The sequence below is a fragment of the Homarus americanus genome, unplaced genomic scaffold, assembly GCF_018991925.1.
Source record: "Homarus americanus isolate GMGI-L3 unplaced genomic scaffold, GMGI_Hamer_2.0 scaffold2539, whole genome shotgun sequence".
Classification (NCBI taxonomy): Eukaryota; Metazoa; Arthropoda; class Malacostraca; order Decapoda; family Nephropidae; genus Homarus; species Homarus americanus.
The window spans coordinates 933,277-948,452 of NW_024725489.1; the positions used below are offsets into that span (position 1 = coordinate 933,277).

General features: G+C 38.5%; 1 protein-coding gene across 3 annotated transcripts in view; it reads right to left on the minus strand.

Moving 5' to 3' along the window:
* LOC121864922 (DNA ligase 3-like) overlaps positions 1–14,505 on the minus strand; it is a 22,389-nt gene extending 7,884 nt beyond the window's left edge. Inside the window, exons 1-21 of one of the 3 annotated variants that reach the window (XM_042364120.1) lie at positions 14,387–14,505; positions 11,963–12,307; positions 11,215–11,421; positions 10,771–10,893; positions 10,386–10,562; positions 9,695–9,801; positions 8,786–8,997; positions 8,434–8,511; positions 7,889–8,036; positions 7,404–7,562; positions 6,985–7,116; positions 6,527–6,606; positions 5,486–5,651; positions 4,974–5,097; positions 4,741–4,811; positions 4,406–4,552; positions 4,104–4,250; positions 3,424–3,681; positions 3,043–3,186; positions 2,693–2,791; positions 2,232–2,317 (exon numbers count right to left, since the gene is read on the minus strand). In XM_042364120.1, the coding sequence (XP_042220054.1) occupies positions 2,232–2,317; positions 2,693–2,791; positions 3,043–3,186; positions 3,424–3,681; positions 4,104–4,250; positions 4,406–4,552; positions 4,741–4,811; positions 4,974–5,097; positions 5,486–5,651; positions 6,527–6,606; positions 6,985–7,116; positions 7,404–7,562; positions 7,889–8,036; positions 8,434–8,511; positions 8,786–8,997; positions 9,695–9,801; positions 10,386–10,562; positions 10,771–10,893; positions 11,215–11,421; positions 11,963–12,307; positions 14,387–14,471 (3,095 nt within the window). In that variant the 5' untranslated portion in view covers positions 14,472–14,505. Of the gene's footprint in view, positions 1–2,231; positions 2,318–2,692; positions 2,792–3,042; positions 3,187–3,423; positions 3,682–4,103; positions 4,251–4,405; positions 4,553–4,740; positions 4,812–4,973; positions 5,098–5,485; positions 5,652–6,526; positions 6,607–6,984; positions 7,117–7,403; positions 7,563–7,888; positions 8,037–8,433; positions 8,512–8,785; positions 8,998–9,694; positions 9,802–10,385; positions 10,563–10,770; positions 10,894–11,214; positions 11,422–11,962; positions 12,308–14,293 lie in introns of those variants that run through there. The other 2 variants (XM_042364121.1, XM_042364122.1) reach the window with 2 other exon arrangements.
* Between the last annotated feature and the right edge of the window lie 671 nt (positions 14,506–15,176).

The following is a 15,176-nucleotide window of genomic DNA, read 5'->3' on the forward strand; positions in this document are numbered from 1 at the left end:
ATTGGGTAAAATAAGGTCCGGTTAGGGGAGGTAGTGTGTGTGTGAGGCGAGTCTAGTTCACTACAGTCACCATTATTATTATTGACAGTGGCGGTGGTATTATTATTGTTGATATTATTCACAGATCTATGTTAAGTCTTCACCACCACAAAACAGCAGCTTCCCGACGCCCCAGGAAAAATGAAAAAACATCAAACCTAATTTCCTGCGTGAAATTGAAAACAGATAGAAACAAATTGTCTTATTAACGAGGTATAGTGGTGGTTGTCTGTGACGTCATAGATCAGCTGACGGTTTATTTACATAGGTATAGTGGTGGTTGTCTGTGACGTCATAGATCATCTGACGGTTTGTTTACATAGGTATAGTGGTGGTTGTCTGTGACGTCATAGATCAGCTGACGGTTTGTTTACATAGGTATAGTGGTGGTTGTCTGTGACGTCATAGATCAGCTGACGGTTTGTTTACATAGGTATAGTGGTGGTTGTCTGTGACGTCATAGATCTGCTGACGGTTTGTTTACGTTTAGCATTTGTTTACATATGACAAAGGGACCTTGTGTGTAACATGGGAAACACACGATGGAGAATATAAATAAAAATGAAAAAATACTTATACATGCATATTTTATGTTAGAATGCAATGTTTTTGTTTTTACGTACGCAACAGAAGTTAGGTTTCCTGTATCATAGCTGAATAGTTAATGATGACACTTGGAATAATTAAAGCGCAACTAGAATATTTAAATGGGGTCTACTTTCCATGCGGGTCACTTATTCTACACCCACAATACCCCCAGCTACTTCATCATACTCCCAATTACTCACATTGTTAACTTTGGGTCTCATTAAAAAAGACACTTTTGTAGACTTGTAAAAAGACCTGAATTTACGTGAGATAAAGAAATAAAGGGTGTAGTATTTCTTATAGTTTGAGTGTCTGTCTTTCAATAGTTTAGTCAATTCATCATCATAAGTTATTTCTTTCTCATTATTAACTTCCCTTCTGTGTCCGGTCACCCGATGTTTTCTATTGAAACTATATTATTTATCCCAACCTAACTTTCTCTCTCCCCCTGAACAACAATAACAGGGAGAGTGTCAGCACCCCTCTCTCTCTTCATCCTCCCCTCTCTCTCTTCACCCTCCCCTCTCTCTCTCTTCATCCACCAGCATCAAACCTGCCAACCATTTGCTTTGTGTCCTCTCTCCCCTCCCTCCCTCCTATGACTACATGGATCACCTGCAGATCAAACACCCTTAGTTTACTTTGCATGCTTGAACACCCTAATGCTAGTTGAGAGGGTTAGGTTAGATAAGGTTATGAAAGGTTAGGTAAAATTAGGTTAGATAAGGTAAAGTTAGGGTAGGTTAAGGTTAGGGTGTTTTAATCATCAGGTGAAATAATCAAGGTGGTCTAATCTTCTGATAAATATTCCAATGTTTTCTGCCATAATCAACATTGTTCGAGTGTTCACTTTCCTTTGATGCCATTTTGTTTTCTCCGTTCCATTACCTCCAACATGTTCTGAAATTATCCTCTATATCACTTTATTGCCACAAACAAACTCGCCCTCCTCTACTGATTATCTCCCCTGACGCTCTACTTCATATTGTATTTCTAGAGCGTGTTTACCAATTACAATATGCAGGATGTATCATGTCTAAAATATGGTGGATCTACCAGGATATACTTCAATGATAATGGCACACACACACACACTGCACATAATAAACACACATACATATAATACACAGACAAAGCACAACAAACACAAAACAAACAAGGAGGACACCACAATACACACAAATAAGCCCCCCCCCAAAAAAAAAACACACACACACACACACACTCATACACAATGTTTATTTCACTCAATAACATTATAAAAGCTCTAGGACTTATTTTACTACAAAAGCTGTCCTGTGACTGGTTATTGTGAAGGTAGTACAGTAGTTTAATATGATCCTCAGCTTCCCTATACCAATCTTAATGTGTTTTTCTGCCACTTATGTGTATGTAAATATAATCTACAGGTACAGGTAATTTTTAATCAACATACCTGGTGCCTAAAATCAGTTAAAACAAGTACTGTAACTTGTTTATACAGTGAAACCTCTATTTAACAAACTATATAGAGAGGAATGTATCTAGGGTCTGTTGGATGTGAAACCCCCATGAGAGAAATGTGTTATAGAGATGCTTCACTACGTACAAGTATAAAAGGATACGCTATGATGTATCTCCTCAGTACGTCCACCTCGTCCAAGGAATCTGGTAAGGTCACCTGAACACCAGTGAATATATCCGGTAGAGGCTGAAATGGTAAAGAAAACCAGAATAAGAGATTAAAAATACGCAAATGACTCTTCACCCGTACATGTTATAATAGACAGAAGAATAGTGGTAGGGGAATTTTAACTTTTTGGGGGGTGAATATTATTATTTTATTTCAACAAGACACTGGAGGAACTTGTAAACAGAAATGTGTGTCAGGATCCATTACTCTAGAGAGAAGCTTCACTCTGCAATACTGTACTTGGCATTAGCCCGAAAGTTTGCTTAAGTACAGGAGCATCTCAGAGAAATGTATACATCCTGCCATAAAGATTTCCATGGCAGGGTGTATATATTTTTTTGAAACCCTCCACACACAGGTGAATGAAATACCCGAGAACAAAACTGTACTCACGTTTATTGTCGGAGGTTTAGAGGAAGGCGGCGCTGGGTGGTCATACAGGTATCGGTGGGCTACGTTGTCATTATGGCACTCAGCACCGTACTTACACTTCTGGTAGAGAAAACATAAGAAATAGGTCAGCAATTTTGTGGGCAACTAACAGCTTTTATCTTTAAAGTGACAACCAGGGTATTCCTGTACAGGTATAGATGACACAGGTATGGACAGTGACAAAGTAGAAATCTCAGTTTATAAAAGGTTACATGTGCAAAATGTATAATAGCTCAAAGCATTATAACAAGCAGATGATTTTACTGATATACTGATACAAAACATTATGTAACTTGAAACATTATTTTTACCTTTTTCCTCACTGGCTCCTCTTCTTCTTCATGTTTTTTTTCCTCTGGTTTCATTATTCTCTTTCTACTGTCTGTCTTGTTTTCCTCCTCCATCTTCTCTTCTTTCTTTACTTTCTCATGTTTAAAAAGTTCTCTCCCAGTTCTCTGGACCAGTTAAATGTACAACAAATTAATTAGTTTACATTACTATTACTGTATTATTATTATTAATGAGCAGATGCAACAAGTAATGCACAGTTGCTTTTTTTTGGTAGACAAGGAGGAAGTGTGGCCAGAACTGCACTGCACTGAACTGCCTTAACGTCCCCAACTGTAAAGCTAGGTACCCATAATAGTTGGGTGGTATATAAACCTCAGATAAAATAAATTAATATAGCATACCTTGACCTTACTCTTCTCTTCACTTATTTTGCTGGAGGAGGCTGTGGCACTTGGGGACTCACTAATAGGGGGCTGTCTTGCTGGTGTAGGGGAGCCTCTACTGGTGGGGGGCTGCCTCACAGGTGTAGAAGACCCACTTCCTCCACTCTTCTTGCTACTGTCATCATCATCATCATCATCATCGTCGTCGGTCTTACTAGTAGTCTGTGCTGTCAATGCCTCGTAGTCTAAATTCTCCCTGGAATTCTTGTAAAGTACCTGGAAAGTTTGTAAATTTTATTAACATCAAATCAAGAACTGTAGTGTTTAAAGCAGGTTAAACTGTAAAGGCACATTTATAATCACAGTGACACTAATGACTAGGCAGTAAAATTAGGTGTTGATTATAAAGTGGAAAAATTTTAAGATACTATGATCATATGGAGATAATAAATGAAGGAGATGAATGAAACTGAGTGATGAGTGTTGGTGAGTATAGTTCTGTATACTGTATGGGACTATAACATGGGCTGACAGAACAGGAGTGCACAGAGAAAGGTGGTAGTGTATACAAACAGAAACATAAATAAACACACAAAACAAATGATGATCACTTTCTTAAGATCCATTCTTCTAAAAAAAATCAAAATAATCTAATGCTCCTCCTTATTATCCAATTATTTTACAAAAACTATTCTTACCTGGAGTTCTTTAAGATCTGTGGCCTCTTCCCAAGTCTTGTCTCCACGTTCTTTGGTGACCCGAGGGAACCTGATTGAGATGCCATCTGCCGTGTGGATCTGGTGGCGAGTGAACTCTGCTCCGGTCACTTCCCAAACTGGTGATTTCTGGAGGCGAACAAAACCATATAGTTACAGAAAACTTTCACATGGACAATGAAATATCAAATTAATATCACCAATAATTCTTAAGCAGTAAACTTTAAGGATACAGAAGCAAACATTGAACAAAATTAACCAGACACACATTAACTGGATCTTACTTTTGGGTCGGCAGCAACAAAGTCCGGGGTCATGGGCTTGTTACACTTGAGCCACGAGGGAACACGAGAAGCATCTTGACTGATCTTGACCATGTTTAAGTCGTTCTGTAGTCGTTCCAGGGCAGTGTCGTCAAAGCCCGTGTGAACCTGTCAGAGAAAATACCAAATTGAAAATGTTAAGTAGATGTTTCTTCAGTAAATCACAACAGGATATGAAAATGACAGCAGCGAGTGTTATCAAAGCTTGTGTGAACCTGCTAGACAAAACACCGAAAAGAAAATGTTATATACATGTTTCTTTCACAGACAACAACAAGATAGCTCTCTCACATTACCTTAGTGACTGTGCACCACTTGTTGATTCTGGGGTCGAAACATCCCATCAAGAAGACTGACATCATTCCTCCTGTAGAAGATGAAAAAAAGATTACCTTAGCATACCCCAATGTTACAAATTACCAACTGGATACACTCAAACTCCCTCTCTAGCTGTAGTTAGCTTTATAAAGGATAACTGTGCCTGTATATTGCGTATTTAATCTATTAACACTTCAAACATTAAACTGACCTTTCTTGCCAGTTCCATACCAGGCCCCGAGCACCACCAGGTCAGCGGAGTCGGCCATCGCTCCGTCATTCAGGTAGTCTTTCTTGATCTTCAACCAGTGACGTTTTCCAGGCTCATAGATACCCTGTAGAAGGTAATGACTCATATTAATAAGATGAAGAAAATTAAATGGAGACTAAGGATTCACTATTGTGTTCCTATATCCGCTAAAATGGAATGCAAAGAAAACATGTCCACTGATGATGGCCACCTCCCCTACAGTAAAATTTAACTGATGATGGCCACCTCCCCTACAGTAAAATTTAACTGATGATGGCCACTGTCCCTACAGTTATATTTAACTGATGATGGCCACTGTCCCACAGTTAAATTTAACTGACGATGGCTGCCGTCGCTACAAGCTAACTTCTGACGATGATGGCTGTCGTCATCTTTAGGTGATCAGACAACCCTTACAACTAACAGTGAAGATCATCAACAAGTGCCATCACAAACGACCGTCCACAACTCACATTAATATCCTTCAGCACGAGCCCCTCAAGGCCCTCCCTCAGAGCACGGTTGATCATGTCTCGCAGGTCCTCCTTCTTTCGTATCAACTTCATTTCAGAGAACAAAATACGATTCTGGATGGGGGTCATGTTCTCTTCGAGGACTTTACGACGTTCTGATAATGCCCTGAAGAACAATAGAACAATGTGTCTAAAACCATAAGTAATTAAGAAGAACAATATCAAGGTCGTTCTTAACCCGTTATTCAGTGTTTTTTCTACAAACATCGTGTAAGAAATGTTGCTGTTCTTGTTGAATTCCGTTTTGTACAGTAAATATCTTAACGTTCTGGATGTTCTTGGTGTACACACAGTCAAATAATATCTTTTATGGAACAGTTCGATCAATTTCAAAACAAACACTGCTACTCCTGTTGTCTCAGTAGGGTTGTCAGAATCCTCCGTCCGTTGTGTCATATTGTCTTACACCTTTATGACTGTGTGTATATCATAGATCATAATCTTGGCGTAAACATGAAGTGTGAGAGTTTGATTCTTTGACATTTTAGTGGTGATGAGGAAATACTTTTGGTGGCATGACTCAACACTTTTAACTGTTGTATCAGAAACTTCTAAGTGAAACAAACTTTTGCTTAAATCCCGAGTCTGGACACCCAAAAAGTCTTGCATTTTGTAGTATTGCTTTACCAGGTTAATGAATATATTATGATGCCTAATTACCGGGAAATAAAAATATAAGATACAGAACTCTGAATTACAGGAAGTTAAACAATACAACTGCTGTATTTTCATTACCTAAATATTCTATGAAATTATCAGAATATAATCAACAAGCTGTATATATATTTATTTACAATGGTGATTCTAAATTACAAACTACAACATCAATATGTCAACAACAACCAGTGGATATAGGAGGAATAACAAAAGTAATCTACATTATAGTACAGCACTACACTAGAACACAAGCAAAAGACTCTCACTGTTCAATACATTATAACACCAACATCAACCAACTTGTTCACTCTAACATCAACTCACTTGTTCATGAGATCTTCCCCATTGTAGTGGATACAGTCAAACACAAACAGACACACATTAGCATCTTGGAATTCTGCTTTCTGAAAACAAACAACACAGTAAACAGAATAAGCACAACAATAATTAATAATTTTACCCATTTTAAAGATTATTCACATGAGATAAGTTGTATATTAGCTCATGGTATGTGTTATATTACATCAACTTTGGTGTTCCTAAAGAATAAAAAATCTTAATATCTCTGACCAAAATCTCATCTCAACAGACCCATAAAATCACAGTATCTCAAAATTACATATATGTCAATCTGAAGATTATACACCTAAATTATTTCACCTTTAGATTAACCACCTCATTGCTAACCTAACCTACCCCCCCCCAGGTATCATTAGTGTATTTAACCTTCAGGTGATAAAAAAAAAAATTCACTGAACCAGAATCAATGACACACACAATACCTTGTGAACCCCCAGAGTTCCAAAGGGCAAAGGAATTCCTGTCTTGGTGTTAATCATCAACACCTCAGCGTCAAGAATAAGATCCTTACTCTCAGGAAAAGCCTCAGGTATGAAGTTCTTGAAGTGAGACACCTATAACACAAGTACTAATTAGTTTATATTAAGTCTAAATACATGGCTTTAAGTCTACAGTATCTCTCATATGTTTACACTCACTGCTCTAAGACCAAATAAATGACTCAGGGAATATCTCTTAAGCTTACATTCACTCTTGTGTAAAATAATGGATCAGGTATATAATGTTAAGGACACTAACACCAATTACTACTTGTACATATATTATCCCTTGACCAGCAACTAATAATGCCCCCCGTTCCTCCCCTCAAAATCAACCACAATGATCCCACACGACACATTACCTTATGAGGCATGACGGGCTTCAGGGAGCGAGAAAAATACATGAACTTGTTGCCCTTCTTGTGTACTTGGACTCTCTCTCCATCGTACTTTATCTCGGCAAACATGGCGCCGCTCGGACACTTCTTAAACGCATAGTCAACTGATTTACACGCTTCAGCCTGTTGGGGGAAGAAATACAGATAAATTATCAAACTCAATATAATACAATACTCAATTAAATGTATTGTTACTGTAAAACTTAGGTAAATAAAATGGATCACCTGAAGATTAGCACCCCGGCTAATTTTACCTGATGATTAAACACCTTAACACTATCTTGAAGGTTAGGTTAGGTTATTTTATTATAGGTTAGATTAGGTTAAGTTATTTTAAGACTGCATTAGTGTTTAATCATCAGGTGTAATAAGCCAGGTGTGCTAATTTTCAGGTGATCCAATTAAACCCTCAGTGGTGAAATACTAACACTGAGCACCAGGAGACTCACCAACATAGGGAGGACGGGAGTCATGACCTGAGCCTTCATCTTCAAATTGACCCCAGAGCTGCCAGCCTCCAGGATCTGGTCAATCACATTATCTATGTTACGTGTCGTCTGGAAGGCTTCATAGGCATCAGGATGTATGGCCTCCAAACTGGAAAGATATAAATTAGTTTACCATAAAATAAGAAAACTGTAGATGGATGAATTATTGATAATACTGGTTAGAAAACTGGTTAGATTCACTAGTCAGATGTGCTGGTGAGAATCTGTGTCAGGATCACTTTGTCAGAATCACTCATCAGGACCAACATGAATCCGAAGCCTCTGTGGATAGAATAATGCATCACTGTCTACTGCTTCGGATTCACAAGTTTGAATCTCTGGGTTCATGGAACTTTTGGAGGTGACAAGACTTTTGACCGTGATTGTGAGACACACTACAAACTCGACCTTCACCAAGATAGAGAAAAAAAAACAACTAAACAACCAAAAGGACAACCACTCCACCTTAGAGTACAGAGTTTCAACCACACAATGAAGAAGCTTACATGTGTTTGGCTCCTGCGTTAATACGAAGATCTCCTTTGATCAGGCGCACCACCATCTTCAAGTCATTGCTCGTACATCTGTAATACATTGAAGAATTAGACAGAGAAGTGGAAATGTGAGAGAGACCTGACTGGGATCTGATAATGTGGTATTGCTATTAATGGGAGGATAAAAAGTAAAAGGTTGGTAAAAAGGGTGAGGAGGGAGAGGGAAGAACAAGGTAAAGAATATACAAGAAGTGTGGGGGCTGGACGTCACAGTGATAGTATGGAGTGTTTCAATAATTAATTACTGTAGCCATAGAGATTTTAAACTTAACAAGACCAGAAACGAGAGAAAACATCGACTAACTTTTGAGTGATCTTCTTGAGGTGCAGCGACTGTTCCTCCTCTCGTGTCTTCCCGGTCAAGTCCTGCAACATTTCATCGACTTCTTGTATGGACAGAATGCTCTTCTTTGCTGGAGGCAGCATGGCGGAGCGCTCAAAGAATGTACTGACCGTTTCCGCTACATCACCTTGTTCCAGATCCTCCATCATTTCCTCCAAGTTAGTGTTAAATATCTAAAAGGATTAAAAATAACATCTTTATTAGTCTTCCTAAAACATTCTCATTTATTGGTGGGGGATCTTATCTTGAACAGATACTGAGCTGTATCATATAATGTATCATAAAAAATATCTATGTTGCCTCTTTTGCCCCTTCCTACTTCAATATGCAACTTGTCTCACAGAAATTATGAAGTGCTGTATGTGAGCTACAATCAAGTCACTCTAAGTATGGGGTCATAGCTGTAAGATATATTTTCCTATTCCCTGTGTCATAATCAATCAAAAAGAAAGGCAGTGAAACACGGGCAGTTAAGAGGATGACATAAGAACACTTGAGTGATCTGAAATGAAAATGGTGACGTGGATGTGACACTGAAACACAAGAGACCCCACTGAGAGCTAAAAGGGAGACTGGTTATTGAGAGTATTAGTAAAGACTCATGTAGGAGCTGGTTGAGAGGGTCTCATCATGTGGAGAGAAGAGATGAGAAGAATGAGGTTCATGAGCCTAAATGTGGAGGGGGAGGAGAGCCAAGGGTAGGCCAAGACTAACATAGGGAGAGGCTGTAAGAAATGACACCCGAGACAGGAACCTGATGAGAGAGAGACTACAAGAGACCTAATACGGTACCCAGATTAATACTCTTTCATGACATTCCAATTATTAACTTATAGCACAACAATACCTGAGAGAAGGACAGCAATTTACCTGTGAGAAAAGTTTAATAAGTTGTTTGGACTGAAGGTTGTAGACCCTCTTCACCACCCCTGGCAGGAGCAGCTTCACCCACAGTCTGAGGTCACCCTGGAACCCAGCTACCAGAGGAAACCAAAATTATAGAGTTAAACATTTGTAAACATCAACTGTGTTCTCTGATAATACAATAATATTATAGCAGACAGGCAGGGAGGGGCATAGGAAGGTAGGTGGAGACTTGTCAAGTTGCATAGATGTGGTGAGTAAGATTCTGATATTTTCTTTCCACGCCATAAATTAATTTTTTGTTTAATTATGAGACAGACAGCTTACAGTCCCTCACTGCTGATTCTTTTGTTTAAGACTGCACATTTATTATTATCTGGCCTATACACTGTTTGACTACCATACACAGTACAATACATTATTTAAGTACTGCAACAAGTGGTGAATCCTCTGACCAAAACAGCAACAACTTTGTAAGTTCCCCAGGCAGGTGGTACGGTTCTAAGCATGAAATGGAAACAATAAGCTTCCTAATGATAAGGCTGACTAAACACTGAATCTACATTGTCTATATACATGCTGAATTAATGTAAGTTTGTATGACAATTTTACTGAATAAATATCTGCCTCTCTAACAATCTACTATGTGTTTTATATTAACTCAGTAGTTAACCTCTGCAAACAAAATCAGACTCACTTTTACTTGTGCCATTCTTCAAGAAGTTTGACAATATCTCGGTTTTGCCCAAATAGCTCGACTCTTCTGCAATATTTGCACAAATCCGCCTGAACTCCCTGAAGGCATTGTCCTTATGAGTTCTATCCATGCCGGGGTCTGTCCTCGGTGGTGGTGGGGCCGATGACGACTCGCCACCTGCAAGATGACGGTTTTTCTAATTACAGTAAAGTCTGATCATATCATTGTGGAGAACATCAATGTTCTTCACAATGACCAGACTTTATTCCTACTGGTTTTTAGGTTCCTGTTTATTGCACGTCCTAAAATATAGTGATCATTTAGGGTTCTCGAATAAAAATAATGACCATTTTTACAGAGAGAACCAACCAATCGCCTTACCTACCTGATGGTGTTGATGGGCCGAGCTTCCCAGTCTTCTGTGCCGTCTTCTTCTGTGGCGTCTGTTTCTTTGGAGTTGTCTTCTTTGATGTTGTCTTCTTCGGGGTGTTGGCATTTTCAAGAAGATCTGAGATGAGGGGATTATGATTTTAATTACAACTCTCCTGGTACTCTGGACACCATCACAAACAATAGGGAGTTTTTATAGTGGTAGCAATGATTGTGTACAATTAAGTGATAGTAAGAATCTGCCACATTTTTGTATATTCTGAATTTTTTAGATGAGTCTTCCGTAAGAAGTGTAAATACAATACAGTACAGGTACTGCAAATCCCACTTTCATTGATATCAAATATGTATTTTCCCAAACCCAAGCACATCAACAGGACTACTAACTCTATAGTAAGAAAAAACAGAAATAATCAGTATGTAGCCAAAAAAGACGTACCATCAACTAACGCTCGGATCTTCTTCTGGTCGTCGTCCTCCAAGTTCTCCCAGCCTTCAATGTCTTCCACTGGGTCTTCAATCTTCTTGGTGGTGGCCCGAGCACGCTTGAAAATCTCAAATATACAGTCCACATGGTGCCACTGTTTCATCTCCCCTGCAGACTCAGAGAAAGGGTTGGGGACAATTTTGCCAATTCGAAGGGCTCCTGCCAATAAAAAGAAGTGATAAATAACAACTTTTACCTCTTGTGTATGGGGTATTATCTGAGCTGAATATTATAAGGGATATAATAGCGTGGCATTATTAGGGCATATTAGAGGGCATTATAAGGGCATATTAGAGGCAAAATAATGAGTCACGCTAAATCAAGAACATCCAATATAAGTCGGTGTAAATAAGAGACAGACAGCGTGAGGTGTGGGGTCAGATGTAATGGTTTGGGGTCGAATGTCTGTCAGATCTGGGAGATTTAACTGGACATATACTGTTCTGTATATACTTTAACCTTAATAACTCATATATACTGTACATGTAAGCTCAAAAAATTATCTTTACGATTTTGTGTGAGACAATATGCCATAACGGACGGTGGATTTTGACAACCCGGCCGAGACAAGAGTCCGTAAAGATACTTCCTGCAGCGAGCGCACAAACAGTATGTACGGCGCTCAAGGATTAAGTCGCTGTGTGATGGGTAACAACATCCTGATATAAAGTATTACCAGTAACTTATTTCTTCCACTCACCCTTCTCACATTTATCCTTGCATTTCTTACATTTAGCTGCGCCTCTCTTGTCGTACTCGGCACAGAATGGGAACGACGACATAATATCAACCTCTTGAGAATATTTCAGGAATGGAGGACTTGACACCAACTCCCTCACTCTATGACAGGACGTTAATGATGAATCAGACGACAAATATTGACGATTTAGGACGAAAATATTCCTCCCAGTAAATATATGTAGAGCAGTGCCACAGACAGGCTCAAAGGCCCTTCTGGTCAGAGTCACTGAATGGATAAACTGCTTCACTGCCTTTTCTGATCTACGAGATACAGTCGCGGCTACTTTCAGCATGTGGCTTAAACCTGTACAATGAGAGGAAAAAATAATTAAATAAAACATATTAATAAGTTGAAGATAAGAGAAAAACATTTAATTAATACACAACAAAACTATTCACTCATTTCAAAGTCAAACACACAGAGGAAAGACTCGTTTTCATTTACTCAACTCCTGTAACATAAAACGGTAAAAGAAAACGAATTAATTTAAACTTCAGTGTATAAGGATTTTATCTTTAAAATGTTCCAGTCACATCTTCAACATTAGTAACTTGACAGAAAAGAAATAATCTCATATTAAGGTCAAGGATCCACAATAAGCAGCCACCTTATGAAATATATCTGTTCACGAAAACTTATCTGTTACTTCAAGAATAAAGCAAATTGTGTAGAGGAATGCCACTTTTCTTATTGAGATATTTATCCATTCTTTCTCATAAAGCAAGCTGCTGCTGCCTACAGTTTTAAGATGCATCGTCATACATCTGGAATTTTCATAGAGATAATGATGTTATTCTGTTTAATAATCACTAACACAATATTTCATCCTCGGTCTGAGCGCCAACAACAAAAAATAAAATTACACTATGACGCATAAACAAAGTTATTTTCATTGGCACCAGATAACAAAATAAGGAATTTAGGTTAAGTAGGTTTCTTTGGCTAGTAAGGTCAGGTTCTATTAGGTTCATTATTATTCATTTGCAACAGAAATGTATAGAATGAAAGTTACTCAGACTGATGAGATATATCAACTGCATGTGTTAAAAACCTTAAAATCACTAAGAGTCCACTAAAAAAAATTTCCAACAATTTGTATGGAAATTTTGTGAGTCGATAAGTCACTGCACATTGTAACCGTCACACAAAACATGGCATCACTCGTGTGGGTGAGAGCAGTAGTGTCATTATGGGGAAAACTAACGGTAAATTTTAGGACACGAGTCCCGAGGGGTTGACCAACATGTTTTTCCAGTGTATTTTGGTGTGTTTTAAGCTAATCTAACCTTCATTTTTGTTGGAAATTGCTCGTTCCCCCCCCCCTTCCTCTTCCCCAACAACAATTGGGGAGAGCCTGAGAAATCGGGGTTTTTGGGTGGGGGAGAACATGAAAACGAGTCATCTAACCTAACCTAATCTAAATGCTTCAATAGTTTAAAACTGTGAGGTGCGTCATGTCCGAAAGTACAATAACTTTCTGGTAACATTCAGCAATAAACTTAAAATATTCGTAGGAGAACAAATCACACCCGACCTCCACCACGGCTATTGTCAGACTGGTCAATGAAATTCAAATCCGTACCCAGGCTGCTTCCTATGAAAAAATTCAAATGTGATTGGTCTATAAAAATCGCGTGATGATATCGATACATCATTGGTCACGACTGGATGACGTCAATCAATATTGCCCATGCGTGATGTGCCGATAACATCTCCTCACAGAGACGAAGACTGAAAACAGCGTAAAATCAATTAAATTCAATCGTATCGCTATTGTCCATTTCTGCCTGGTATATATGGGGGTCCAAAATGCTCAGAATAGGGAGATCTAAATGTTTCAGTAACTTTCGGGTGCACTATGTCTGAAAGTAAAATAATACCTAAAAGTAATATTCCTCCACCATATCTGTTTTAGTTATGAGGTAAGAGATACAATGGTTTTCTTCAATAACATCTTCCTTAGGCAGCTGAATAACCCTGGCAACAATCCATAATGGTGAAATTAAAGTATCGGTCATACACCCATTTGAACCTAATCTAACCAACATAAATGGGTCACAGTAAAATGCTTCTCAAATACAAATACAACCTAACCTAACCTAGAGTAACCAACCCTTCCCAGGACACTACTCGAGACAACATTACAAATATTAAAGCTGTACCATAATAACCCCCAATTGTCTCCGTCTCCTTTACATTTAATTATGTTAAGATTACGGTGATATCAGTCATTATAACAATACTGATGTTAGTAAACTATAGAATGCCCCCAAAATATGTCAAACGCACCAGGTAACTCGTGTCCGGGTGTTACACGAGACGATAACAGCTTCTTAACCCGGTGTAGAGTAAACCCCTGTCACCTTCCTTCTCTTACAGGACCTATATGAGTGGTGAATGACGCTGAAGGACCTAGTTGAGTGGTGATTGACCCTGAGAGTGGTGCAACACCCTCGTCACCACACATGAATACTCCTGTCTGGTTGGTGATGATTTAACCTCGTGTTGAAATAATTACCACGATCGATGTAATTCATTAATATATTCTTCTTTAGTCTCTTTAAAACAGCTGTATATGATTCAAATGAACTCAATAATTTATACATATTTTACTGAGTCTATATAGTATAGTTTATGCTTGATTATCTCTTAAGGTTATTTGTAAATAGAAGTTTAAAAGGTCTTGTTCGTGTAAATATTTTAACATTTGTTGTGTTCGTTGCTACAGGGAAGTAAACATTGCTCTCTAAAAGCTCCGAGAGTGAGCCGCCAAGCTTATACATACCTGCCTTGTTAATACACATGCTGAACTGTATACCTGCATTGTCTTTATGCGTACAGTACATGCTGAACTATATACATACTGTGTATATACGTGTTGAACCAAATGCTTAACTTGTATAACGAATTTACAGAATATCTATCTCTTCATCCATCTATTGTATCTGATGGAGTATATCGCTAGGCCTCTCCTTTCTCCTGATGTCATGGTCAGACACTGGGCACGCGCAGGCTCTGTTACACACTCTGTACGGTGGAGTCTCAGTCTAATGTTGACGCCATTTTCACTAATTACATAGAATAGAATGAAAAATGAGACATGATAATTAGATACAGAAAGATGAACAACAGTACAAGAGCAACAAAAGTGAGCAAAGGTACAACAAAAATA